Source organism: Lemur catta, chromosome 1 (genome assembly GCF_020740605.2).
Source record: "Lemur catta isolate mLemCat1 chromosome 1, mLemCat1.pri, whole genome shotgun sequence".
Taxonomy (NCBI): Eukaryota; Metazoa; Chordata; class Mammalia; order Primates; family Lemuridae; genus Lemur; species Lemur catta.
This window is the reverse complement of record NC_059128.1, coordinates 219,493,737-219,507,138: the sequence shown is the minus strand read 5'-3', so window position 1 is coordinate 219,507,138 and position 13,402 is coordinate 219,493,737. Positions and strand designations below refer to the sequence as shown.

Below are 13,402 nucleotides of genomic sequence, written 5' to 3'. Positions count from 1 at the left end.
AGGTTAACAAGAGTATAGTTTCACATTTTATGCATTTTGAAATAAGTTTTCCCACTTTGGCATTAATGTTTGAACTGACAACTGATTCTACAGAATTGAGTTCTATGAAAAAGGCAGATTTGGGCTAGGAAAATTACTGAGAATACATAAAGTATGTGATCCCTAGTACTTAAAAGCCCGGCCTGCGCTTGTGGAGGAAGAGGAAAGAAAATCACTGTGCATGAAAATAGTCTTCAATAGTCTTTTGGGTTTGCTGAGGGCATTCAGATTGGGTAGAGGAGTAGTTTCCAGGCTGAGCGGAAACAAGGAGTTGCGGGTCCTTGGTAGAGAGCTTTGGTAACTTGGGTTTTAACGTGGGTTCAAAAACCCGTGGTTGTCATCCAGTTGTCTACGGTATCAATTCCTTAGCCTGCACTTTAGGAGGCTGCTTGAGGTTAGGAGATTGAGACCAGCCTGAGCAAAAGCAAGACCCCATCTCTACAAAAAATAGAAATATCAGCTGAATGTCGTGCGGGCCTATAGTCCCAGCTACCCTGGAGGCTGAGGCAGGAGGATCACTTGAGCCTAAGAGTTTGAGGTTGCTGTGAGCCATGATGATGCCACTGCACTCTAGCTGGGGTAAGAGTGAGAAGACCCTGTCTCAAAAAAACAAAAAACAAAAAAAACCTCTTAGTCTGGAATTCCAGAACCTGCTTTTCCCATGGAACCTCCCGTTATTCTTTTAAACATTTAGCTATGATCTATTCTCTATTCTCTGTCATCCAAATCTCATGCTTTCATGCCATTGCTTTCTCAATTCATCCTAAATGGGTAGCCCTGTGGCTTCGCCTACTTCAAAGATCAATTTAATGCACTTCCTCCAGAACGTATTTCCCCCATCACACATGATGCCCCTCTTCTAAATTCACCCAATCTTATATTGCCTAGTGATAGTGATTTTTATTGTAAGTTTTATTATTATTTAACTCCTACATTTTGATTTCTTTTTTTTAAGCACAGAGTGATTTATTAGAAGATAAAGATAACTTAAAATCTGATAGAAAGGTGAAGACATATTTTAGACTGAATATTAGGGAATGATTCTCAAAACCACACTGGAAACTGACTCACGAAAAGAGACAATGTTAGAAATTAGAAAACACTGAATCGGGCAGCTACCGTGCTAGCCGCTCTCTTTAGAACCACAGAGCCCCTAACAAATGTTACAATACTGGGCCATTCCGTGTGTTTGTCGGGAATGTATCCAACCAATGTCTCCACAGCCACTATTGTTTGAGAGTAAATGCTGCATTCATCCTAAAGAACAATCTGCTAATGCTCAGTAAAATTAGGTTTATATATGGGACTATGGGACAATTCTGCTCATTGGTACATATCCTAGGGAAATCCTCTCACAGGTCCATAAGGGACTGTTATATGTGGTGATGGTGACTAGTGGCAATCTGAGTGTCCACTGTGGGACACTGGAGAGGTAAAGTGTGACAGAGGCTCATCAGAGGCTAATATGCCAGAGTTGGAAGTAGCAGATGAAATGTGCATATAAAGATACTAGAAACCCACAGATAAGTGGAAATGCTGAATAAAACAAGATATATAACCTGATATTTTTTACATGAATTGAAAATATATGCACACAAATAATAAATTATAGATACATTATTATATAATAAATTATATAAGACTGTATAAGAGTTCTCCAGAGAGACAGAACCAATAGAATACAGATATAGATATATGAGAGGGGATTTATTAGAGGAATTGGCTTATGTGATTACGGTGGTTGAGAAATCCCACCACAGGCTGCCTATAGGCTGGAGACCCTGGGATGCCTGTAGCACAGCTCAGTCCAAGTCTGACGGCCTCAGAGCCAGGAAAGACAACGATGTGACTCTCAGTCTGAGGCCGAAGACCTGAGAACTCAAGGGCTGCTGGCTGGTATAAGTGCTGGAGTCTAAATATCCAAGAGCCTGGAGTTCTGATGTCCAAGAACAGGAGAAGAATGTATCCCAGATCCAGGAGAGAGAGGAAATTGCTTTGTTCTATCTGGGCTCCCAGCTAATTGGATGTTGCCCGCCCACATTGAGGGCAGCTTCCCCACTTTGTCCAGACTCACATGCCAATCTTCTCTGGAAATTCCCTCACAGACACAGAAATAATCCTTTACTAGTTCTCTGGGTAATCCTCAATCTAGCCAAGCTGACACCTAAAATTAACCAACACACTAATTGATAGAAAAAATACCCTTAATATAACATGGGAGGGATTGCAGTGGGAGAAGGTAGAGCAGGTAAAGGGGAATAACTAATAATAGAATGCATACAATTACATTTAAAAAGATAGGGGTCCTGCAAAAGAAGCTATTGAAAATGTGACATTAACTCAACCCATCTGCCTTGTAGGTATGAAAATCATAGCAAATTTGAATGTCCTTTTGATGCAGGTAATCTGGACAAAAATAGAAAAAAATACAATTTTAAGTGGGCATGGAACTCTCCTTTTCTCAATTCATCCTAATCACTACTCTACTCAAGTCCCTGTTATGTATGCTTGAGGACGTAGGTTCTCAGTCCAGCTCTAGCATGAACTAGCTTTGTGTTCTGGGACTATGATACAACCTCACTGAGTCTCATCACTAAAGCAAGGCAATGCCTCTCACGTATGTGAAAAGAATTAGGCCTAGTAAAGTAATTTGTCTAGGCTTGTCTGAAACGGAGAGACTTTCCATCATGAATGCAAAAGGTCAACAACTGGACCCTTCCTGTCACCCTCCACCCTTCTACTGCCAGATTCCATCAAGACCCAGAATTTCCATAGCGACTTCCAGAATGGTACAATTTGCAGTGGCATCATCATAACTCACGGCAACTTCAAACTCCTAAACTCAAGGGATCCTCCCTCCTCGGCCTCCCAGAGTGTTAGGATTATGGGCGTGAGCCACTGCCGCCTGACCCAGAATGATACAATTTTCACCTTAATCCTATCAGCCTCTGAAGCAATTTGCAAGAAAAATGAGTGTTGATCCCCGCATAATGGGATTTTGATATCTGACTTCCTGTATGTAACAGAACGCTTTAAAAACTCACAGTCAGTAACCGATTGAGTCATTGGCCCTTTCCTAGTCCAGCGACTTGGCCCGGCCTGGTCAAGCCTTAGGCAGCTGAAGCCATGGAGTTCCCTCCACCGACCTTGGAAGAGCCGTTTTGGGGTCGGGCCGGTCCAGAGCCCCACATGCCGCCGGGCCTGAACCGAGAGCAAACCTGGGCCTGGGCGCTCGATCACTTCGAGGCGCTGAGTCGCCGCTCCTGCGGGTGCCCTCCGCCCTGCAGCACTGTGGGTGCCGCTGATGCGTGCGGGCTGCCGCGCTGGGCTGACGCCGGGCACGGAACGATTCCCCGAGTTGAGAAGGGGCAAAAACGCTGTCGAGACCCACATGCCCCAGAGCCAAAGGCTGAAACCACAAAGGAGCTACTTTTACCCCAAGAAGAGGCAGATGCTACCGGTAGCGGGATCCAGTGGCGCCTGAACCAGCCAGGAGAGGCCCGCGCTTGCGGAGGTGAGCAGACACACGCGCGCTTCGCCTCCTGCAGCCCAGGCCGTCCCCGGAAGCTGCTAAAAACCAAGGTTTGAAATACAGAGGAACCGGGGAAGGAGAGGAACCCCAGTCTTGGTTGCCACCCATAGCATGGCCCACTTCCACGGACTTCCCTGGAAGGAGCCGGAGACACCCTAGTGGGGGCCCTCATACTGTCCCTGTGGACTTTTACACGGGAACTGTGCCTGGAGCGTGTAGAGCCTTGAGGTCTCTACTGTGCACATCATTCCCTATTTTGTTCTTTCTATCCTGCATGACTTAAAGATTTTTCAACTAGAAAAACTCTCCATGTAGTTAATATGTTAAACAACTTTTCATTTAAATCTACTTAGAATTGCCATGGTTCTTATTGAAATTGTACATGATGATTAAAGTCTTTTCCTTATTCTTAACCTGTGGAAATGATTTTGAGTTCGTAAATCAGAACTGGAATCTGTATAGATGGGCCTCGGAAAGAAAGGGGACAAGGACCTAGCTCAGAGCTTTAGGTTGAACTCCAGGGGGCCTTGAGGAGTTATGAATACCAGTGGGGTGGTGAGGAACAGCTGGGTGAATCACTTAATGAAGTCTTTTGATTTCTATCTTAAAGTGCCTAAGTCTTGGGTAATGGGTATATTATATATGCCTCCTCGCATTTCCTTGGCCTTGTCTTTCTGTACCTGTAATCACTTGCTCAGCCTGGGACTGACCAGTTGCATTTCTGGAATCTCTGGCTGCTTCTACCATTTCTGAACAATGCCGGGGCTGGCTTCTCGGTGGTTGTTGGGAGTACCTGATGATGCAAGTTGGAAATATAGGGGGTCACTGCTAATGGAGTAACTTTGGTCAATTGAAAACAGTAGACTGAGCAAGCACAGCAGATAAATTCCCTTTTCTTCCTTCCAAAGGCATGGTTCCTCCAGTATGTCTGGAGAAGAACAAGACCGAGTGGGTGTGTCTGCTGAACAACTGTTATGTCTCTTGTGGCTCATCTTCAAGGAGGGGCCAGCAAGGGCACAAACACATCACCTCGTATTACTTCATATCCTTCTCTACTGAACTTCCTTCTACCAAGTTACCTCACTCTGGCTATGCTGAATTTGTTCCTCCCAAATAAAGCATCAGTGCTTAATCCTTGCATTGAGGCTGGGGTTTGCATTTTTGAATGTTTCTGTTATTCACAGCACCTAGCACATGGCATATGATGTCCAGTAAATGTTATAAGTAAGTGGTCAGTGTGTGAGAATTCCCTTTTCAGTATAAATAATTATGGTACTGTACTAGAGGGCAAATATACATCAACATATAATTTATAAGCATTATTATATGTATGTTAGGTGTTTTTTTGTTTGTCTTTTAATAGGTAATACATTCATATGGTTCAAAATTCAAAATATACAAAATGGATTAACAATGAAACGACTTTCTCTTTGACCCTTAGCCTCTTAGTTTTCTTTTCTGAGACGTCTAATATTATCACTTTCTTATGTATCTCTGCTGAAGAAGTTTATGGATATATAAACTAATATGCATTACATTCCGTTTTTGCCCCTTTTTCCACTTAACAACATATGTTGGAAATATTTAAAAACAACAGTACATCTTCGTGATAACTTTATATCATTACACAAAGAGCTTCTTCATTCTTTTATATGGCTAAATGGAAAATATCCATTATATCAATTTGTCTTGCTTTTTGCTATAAAAATAAGCCTATAATATATAAATTAAGCATACTTTTTGCCATTTGCAAAATAAATTACTGGAAGTGGAATCACTGGGTCATAGTGTGACAGGTTAGTTTTTGACTGATGGTATCAACTCTTTCAGGGATGATTTTTGCTCTTCAGTAGTCCTCACTGCTTTGCCCTTCTCAATGATCTGAACAGCCTTCAGCAAGCCATCCTGTAGAGCCTGGTTCTTTACCATGTTAGTAATCATGAATGTGACGTCCCTGATGTACATCTGTCTCACTTTAGCAGCATAGTGTTCTGCCTTGTTACCATGTGCAATAAAGAAGGTACAAAGTGCTGTGACATCTCCTTCTTGCAACCCACACTCCTCCAGGACAGACTCCCACACAACCCTAATGCGCTTGTTCTTGACTTTTCGTCTAAGGACAGAGGCTAAGGTGGGAAGACCTGTCACCAGGTCCGGCAGCTTCTCAAGCACACGAGTGTGCAAGTAGATAAGTACTTCAATGACGTAGCTGTATAGAATATTCAATTCCATTGAAGTGAACCTATGAAAAATATGGAGAGCTTCTTAAGCTGTTGAACACTTTATGAACAAAGAAAACAAATTCTATTAGGATAACTCAATACAAACTCACTAGGAGAACCAGTTGTTGTGATTTAGAAATACTTGCTTTTGTTTTACAGTCTGCACTAAAGTGGATAGCTGAGTTCTCAGGCCACCTACACTATAAGTTCTTCAATGGCAAGGGAATTACATTATCCACCACAGTGCCTGCTCAAATTAATCTTTTTCGAATAAATAAAACCAATAAAATGTAATTTCTTCACAATCCATTGTTGGAACCATATTAAGAAATTCAATTTTGGGCCAGGCGCGGTGGCTCACGCCTGTAATCCTAGCACTCTGGAAGGCCGAGGCGGGTGGATCGCTCGAGGTCAGGAGTTCAAGACCAGCCTGAGCAAGAGCGAGACTCCGTCTCTACTAAAAATAGAAAGAAATTATCTGGTGAACTAAAATATATATATAGAAAAAATTAGCCGGGCATGGTGGCACATGCCTGTAGTCCCAGCTACTGGGGAGGCTGAGGCAGTAGGATCGCTTAAGCCCAGGAGTTTGAGGTTGCTGTGAGCTAGGCTGATGCCACGGCACTCACTCTAGCCCAGGCAACACAGCGAGACTCTGTCCCAAAAAGAAAAAAAAAATAAATTCAATTTTGGAATGACCACTGGAAGCTGTCACAAAGCCACAGAATTCCACTGATTTCTCAGTCGATACTCACTTGAGTGCCAGAACTGCTGTCCACATTTCATCTTGGGCTGCTTGGCTTGCCAGAGTCTTGCTATGATGTTCGAATTTCTGTGTCAGATTATCCTTAGTGAAGTCCAGTTCTTTAAACTGTGCTTCTAAAGCTTGCAGTTTGTGGTCTACTCTATAGAATAAAACAACTGAGTGTTAATTTAGGTCAGGGGACAAAACTAAGGTTTTGCTTTAAGCTAAGGCTCAACACATTATTTAGAACTGTGGTCCCCAAGCTCGGTGCCATAAGTACCACCCACTGGTACTGGTGGCGTATTAGGCCACACAGCAGGAGGTGAGCAGCAGGTGGCAAAGCTTCATCTGTATTTACAGCTAGCTGCTCCCTATCACTCGAATCACCTCATAACGTCTGCCTCCTTTCAGATCAGCAGGAGCATTAGATTCTCATAGGATCCCGAACCCTACTGTAAACTGTGCATGCGAGGGATCTAGGTTGCCTGCTCCTTATGAGAATCTCATGCCTGATGATCTGAGGTGGAGCTGAAGTGGTGATGCTAGCCCTGGGGAGCAGCTGCAAATACAGATTATCATTAGCAGAGAGGTTTGACTGCACAATAAATATAATGCTTTTGAATCATCCCGAAACCCCTTTCCCTACCCTGGCCCGTGGAAAAATTGTCTACCAGGAAACCAGTCCCTGGTGCCAAAAAGTTTGGGGACTGCTGATTTAGAGCCACTACCAAATTTGGGTAATAATTACTTATTTATTTTTTAGGCACAGGGTCTTGCTCTGTCTCCAAGGCTGGAGAGCAGTGACCCAATCCCAGTTCAATGCAGCCTTGAACTCCTGAGCTCAAATGATCCTCCTGCCTCAGTCCCCTGAGTGGGCGCACTTCACCAGACCTGGATAATTTTTTTATTTTTTGTAGAGACAGAGACAGTGTCTTACTATGTTGCCCAGGCTGGTGTCCAGCTCCTCTCTTCAAGCGATCCTCCTGCCTTAGCCTCCCAAAGTGCTGAGATTACAGGCCTGAGCCACCACATCCAGCCTGGGCAACTATTTAAATTTAAACTTAGGAACAGATGTTCTCATTTGCCCTTTCCTTTAGCCATCATCCTTGTCCTTTCATTCCTTATATTGCCAGACTTTTGAATCATCTAATTACTTGAATTATCTGCCATGACTTGTCTTTGTATTATACTTTAAAGAATATTTTATTTTTTTATTTTTTATTTTTTTAAGAACAAGAAATGAAACTTATAGGTTTATTTCATTTGTGAATGAAGATGCAAAAGTCCTAAATCAAATAATTGTCTATTAAATCCAACGTATCATAATTCATCACAAACAAGTAAGATTTAGCCCCCTAATGTAAAGATGGTTCAAAAAATTTTTTTAAAAATCATTCTGTGTAAATCACCATATCACTAGATCAAGGTAGAAAATATAATGATTTTAATTAATGTGAAAAATAGTTTGATAAGGCTGTATATCTATTTATGATTAAAAATTAAAACAGCAAACTAGGGAAAAAAGAGAACTTTCTTTTTTTTTTTTTGAGACAGAGTCTTGCTGTGTTGCCCGGGCTAGAGTGAGTGCCGTGGCGTCAGCCTAGCTCACAGCAACCTCAAACTCCTGGGCTTAAGCGATCCTACTGCCTCAGCCTCTCCAGTAGCTGGGACTACAGGCATATGCCACCATGCCCGGCTAATTTTTTCTATATATATATATTTTAATTGGCCAGATAATTTCTTTCTATTTTTAGTAGAGACGGGGTCTCGCTCTTGCTGAGGCTGGTCTTGAACTCCTAAAGAATATTTTATATAAATACTACTTTGATTCTCACAACCATAAGAAGTAAAACAGTTATTTTTACTATTTTACTCAATTTCTTTAAATTGAGTCTCAAAAAGATTGAGATGTAATGTCATAAAGCTAGCTAGTGCTGGGACCGGTATATACTAAGGTGACTTTTTTCTACTCTATTTTTCTTTTTTTTTTTTTTGAGACAGAGTCTCGCTCTGTTGCCCTGGCTAGCGTGCTATGGTGTCAGCCTTGCTCACAGCAACCTCAAACTCCTGGGCTTAAGCGATCCTACTGCCTCAGCCTCCCGAGTAGCTGGGACTACAGGCATGTGCCACCATGCCCAGCTAATTTTTTCTCTATATATTTTTAGTTGGCCAGATAATTTGTTTCTATTTTTTAGTAGAGACGGGGTCTCACTCTTACTCAGGCTGGTCTTGAACTCCTGACCTCGAGTGATCCACCCGCCTTGGCCTCCCAGAGTGCTAGGATTACAGGCGTGAGCCACCGCACCCGGCCTCTACCCTATTCTAACTGTCCAAATCCTATCCTTTCTGAAGGATCAGCCCAAGTTCCATGCCTTCTTGAATCCCCTCTCTACCTGGAGATGTCCTTGCTCCGGGACCTCTCTCACAGGGACTACTTCTACCACCCATCATTCCCCACTCTCTGCTTTATTTTTAGAGTTAGCTTTTCATGAACTAAATTGTAAGTTCTTGGTGGGAAGAGCTCAGAGACCATTTCTAAGATATCTTTATGCTTGTCCCCCAATACCTAGCAAAGGCCTTACGCAGAAGTAATAAAATACTTCTGATATGATTGACATCTGTGATTCGAATGAGATGCTGAGCTGTGTAACCCAAAATGGGCATTTGAGTAGCTCTAAATAGCCATGATCATCACAGGGTGCCGTGGCACCATTTATGTCTAGTTAACCAGAAAGAACTGCAGCAACATAACTCACTTATTGAGCCACCCACATTGTCTTCCATGAAGCAAGTGATGCACAAACACACATGCCACCTCCCCAAGCTTCTATGACCCCAATGACCTGAATGCCTTTGTGGTTGTCCAGGGCTGTATTCCTGACCATTTTTTCTTCTTGGTCCTCAATTTCTCTCAAGGCTTATTTAGCTTCAGATACTACCATCCTCCCAAGCTCTAGACCTGTATTTTCAACTAAGTTTTGCACATCTCCATCTGGGTCCTAAGCTGAACCCATTACTAGCCCCCATCTTCAGAAATTACTATGGGGGAATTTTCTCACTGCTTTGGATTTATTTACAGATAAACAAGACTCAGTATGGAATGTGTGTTTTGTAGGAGTATTAATCTGCATGACCTGATATACCAGCAATCTGTATCTACAAGTCAAAACCGTGTCGACTGGCATACTGTTTGTATTAACTTTTAGACCTTGAAGGTTGTATTTTCTTTTTCACACAATAGTTTTTATTTTTGATACTTTAGTAAGATGGGGTTCTCACTTTTGTCCGGGGTGATCTCTTGGGCTCAAGCGGCCCTTTCTCAGCTCCCACGGGCTGGGACCCCAAGCACGCCACTGCCTTGAAGGCTCGGAGGGTGGCCAGCAGGGCAGAAACCAAGGAAACCCAGGTCAGAGGTGCTATGAGCAGCAGGTGGGGCCAGCAGGTTGTCTGGAGGAAGGACAGTGAATCCTAAATGCAGTTGCTCTTGGAAGGTAAGATGCCTTCCTCAAACAGCGTTGAAGATTGTATTGCTTATAGGTCATCTCTAGCTTGAACTCTAGCTTGTCAATCAGCATAAAAATTTACAATTGCAGCAGTTCTTTGAAATCGTCTCACCAAAGGACATTCCCAGACCATTCCAGATAAATCTGAAACAACATGCAAATCTGACCGCAGTTTGTTTTTTACAATTTCCTAGCTCAGTTAAATACCTCACCATCTATCCAGTTGCTTGAACTAGAAATCTCAGAATAATTCTCAACTTTTTTTCCTTCCCCCCATTAACGTCTCTCTAATCCATCCACTTCTCCTTGTCCCCACTCCACTAAATAAGTTTTGAAGAACGGGAATTGTTTAAAAAAAAAAAAAGTGTGCTGTCTTTGATTCTAACAGATGCTAATTGCTTCTGTAAATATGGTTTGCTGACCTAGCTTAAGTGGAGCCGAGACGGCCGTAACAGGCCCCGATGGTTGTAACAGGCCTTGCTGATAAAGGGCTGGAGAGTCCAGGGGCCCTCCAACCAATTAACCAGATAAGAAGGGCAAGGCATAATCAGAAGCCTGTCCCGCAACTTAAAAAAAAAAAAACCAACCAATCAGGAGCCAAGACAATCAGCCACTTTTGAAAGAGCAAATGGATTAAGGGGGGGGTCCATCGCCCCCTGCACCTACTCTGCTAAAAAAAGGTATAAAAGACATGCGCCCCCGCTACTCGGGGTTCCTGCCCATGGAAAGAGACCACTGCGTTAGTGCTCGGGGCTTGGACCCTAGCTCGAGCTAGTCAATAAAACTCCTTTGCCTTTTTGCAGCCTCAGTGACTCTGTCTTTCCGTTCCCAGGGCCAAGGGGAACCGGCTCTAACAGTTTCACATAATCTTTCACTGGGACCTAGGATTACAGTAGCCTAACTGGACCCTTGCTTTCAGTCTCCAATCCATCCTCCGGACACATTCTTCTAAAAGACAATTCTGATCAGGTAATTCAGCTGATTATAAACCTTTTATGCCACCCTGACTTGCCCAGTGATCTCTTCAGAGCCACATCGTATTTCTTTAGCAAGAATCATAAAGCCCTTGTCCCTTGGCCCCATCTTTTGCCAGTCCTGTCACACATCCTAGTCAGCAGTTATGTGAGGTATCTAGCTGCTAACTGAATACAGTAGGCGACTCCGAGCTTACACATGGCTTATACGTACTGTTTGCTCAGCCTAGAATTCTTTCCCATATTTTTCTTCCTCATAAACTCTTACTTGCACTTAAGATCCAACTTGAATGTCCCTCTTTGAAGGGTTTCTTTTCCTAGTGTTAAAGGCAAAATTTATAGATTCTCCCTTCATGTTCCCACATCCCTTCAGGAACATCACCATTATAAGGTTAATCACATTACATTTTAAGTATTTTTGAATATTTCTGTCATTCTTACAGGCTATGACCTCCTTGAGGGGAAAAAACCACATTTTACTTATTTTTATAAACCCAGCATCTATCACATGCATAAGTTGAATGGAGTTACAGTACCTGGAGGCAGATTTTTCTTTAATTTACATATTTTTTGGACCTGGAAGACTTAAACCAATTTTACACAGACAGAATTCTAATTAGTATGTCTGTAGCACTTTGCTTGTGGCTATTCTTCATTCTTCTTATCTACCCTCTTCCCAGAATGGCAGACCCATGCTCGCTCCCTCCCTGTAGCCCTTAGCAACCTTTTCATTGCCTCCTTCAAGGACATCAGGGTTGTGGTTTCATTGTTCATCTTCTCAAGGCAAAATGAAAGAAAACAAAACAAAGCAAAACAAAAACCCAAGAGATGTTTGAATCCAGGGTTTTCTGCTGTTTTCTACTCAGCAACAGGCAGCAGTAGCCTGAGCATTGGATCTCAATTCTGCCTGAAAGGTCACTCAGTACAAGAAGCTTTTAATAGCTTGTACATCCAAATATAGTTTCAAGTGACTGCCAGTGTAAACACAGGTGTCCTGGAATGCGCTATAACATTTGCCTTTGAAAATTGAGCCATAGTACATCAACATAGATCAACTACCATATAAAATTATGACTGCGTATTCTGGCAAATGCATACACAGATATACAAATGTATACATATACTGGGATTAAATTTGATGTAAATGTTACTCTCATATTTTAAGAGCTTCATTATTCAGTTACAACCTAAATTGGGTTTACAGAGTGCCCCAGATCTTTTATGATGATGACAATATCAAAGCTAAAAATCTAACTAGCAATCATTGGGAACTGCTAAATATTTCTTGACAGTTTCTAGTATCAGATTAGACATTGAATATAAAAACAGGCATTCCTGTTTTTATAGAATATAAAATCTAATTGGGGAGATAGAACATATACTTAAAAAGAAAAAGTATATAAAATGCTGTGTGCTGAGTAGGAACATACCATAAAAATCATAAAAGATGAGAGAGTAGCTCCTTGAAACCTTGAGTCGTTAGGGAAGTGCTCACACCGAAGATGGGTCTTGCCTTGACCTTTTTTTTATTTTATTTTGAGACAGAGTCTCGCTCTGTTGCCCAGGCTAGAGTGAGTGCCGTGGCATCAGCCTAGCTCACAGCAACCTCAAACTCCTGGGCTCAAGCAATCCTTCTGCCTCACCCTCCCGAGTAGCTGGGACTACAGGCATGCGCCACCATGCCCGGCTAATTTTTTCTATATATATTTTTAGTTGTCCAGATAATTTCTTTCCATTTTTAGTAGAGACGGGGTCTCGCTCTTGCTCAGGCTGGTATGGAATTCCTGACCTTGAGCCATCCTCCCTCCTCGGCCTCCCAGAGTGGTAGGATTACAGGCGTGAGCCACCGCGCCCAGCCTTGGCTTGACCTTAAAAGAAAATATAGGTCTTTGATTATCAGAGAATATGTGAAGGATATTACAAACTGGAGAAATGTGTGGGCAAAATCACAGAGATGGCAAAGTAAATGATGTGTCCAGGGAACAATAAGTGGGTATGTTCTGAGCAAAAGATTGAAGTGAAAAAAAGAAAACAACAGCAACATTTAAACTGCTAAGAGCCAGGTCATGTATTTGTTCATTTATTAAATAATTTATTCATTTTTTCAATATTTACTGAACACCATAAATTTTTTTGTCTTCTTTTTTCTTTTGTTTTTTAATTTCCCCCATATCAATAGAGATGGGCACTGAACAGCAGAAACATGAATTGAATGGGGAAAACCTATGATTGAATGAACTGCACTATTCTAGGCACTGGGAAAACAGTGATGAGTAAGGTAAAATCCTTGTCCTCAAGTAAGGAGGACACACAGCAAGGAGCAGTAAACAAGGATTACAACAGAGAGGCTGCTTCTAGATAGCCTGGTAAGGAGTTTGGACATACGT

At 42.2% G+C, this 13,402-nt stretch overlaps 1 protein-coding gene across 3 annotated transcripts; it reads right to left on the bottom strand.

Moving 5' to 3' along the window:
• Window positions 1-4,995: 4,995 nt before the first annotated feature.
• Window positions 4,996-12,497, bottom strand: SMCO1 (single-pass membrane protein with coiled-coil domains 1). Of its 3 annotated transcripts, XM_045540031.1 has the most exons (4): window positions 11,685-11,709; window positions 11,467-11,469; window positions 6,549-6,696; window positions 5,369-5,813 (listed from the first exon to the last, which is right to left on the bottom strand). In XM_045540031.1, exons 1-4 carry the CDS (start codon window positions 11,707-11,709, stop codon window positions 5,369-5,371), a joined length of 621 nt encoding a protein of 206 aa, XP_045395987.1. The 3 variants fall into 3 exon arrangements, 2 of the variants coding, with proteins under 2 accessions (XP_045395986.1, XP_045395987.1); XM_045540030.1 differs by lacking the exons at window positions 11,467-11,469; window positions 11,685-11,709 and adding an exon at window positions 11,740-11,904 and having other exon boundaries at window positions 4,996-5,813; window positions 6,549-6,698; XR_006732679.1 differs by lacking the exons at window positions 5,369-5,813; window positions 11,467-11,469; window positions 11,685-11,709 and adding an exon at window positions 12,446-12,497 and having other exon boundaries at window positions 6,650-6,698.
• Window positions 12,498-13,402: the final 905 nt, after the last annotated feature.

Excerpts from the sequence above, each read along its gene's own strand:
- SMCO1 (XM_045540030.1), bottom strand. The coding sequence starts at position 11,789 with ATGAACAATGAAACCACAACCCTGATGTCCTTGAAGGAGGCAATGAAA. Across the intron at positions 6,699-11,739 it reads TTGAAGGAGGCAATGAAAAG|AGTAGACCACAAACTGCAAG; the intron begins GTTGCTAAGGGC and ends TTTATTCTATAG. Across the intron at positions 5,814-6,548 it reads ACAGCAGTTCTGGCACTCAA|GTTCACTTCAATGGAATTGA; the intron begins GTGAGTATCGAC and ends TATTTTTCATAG.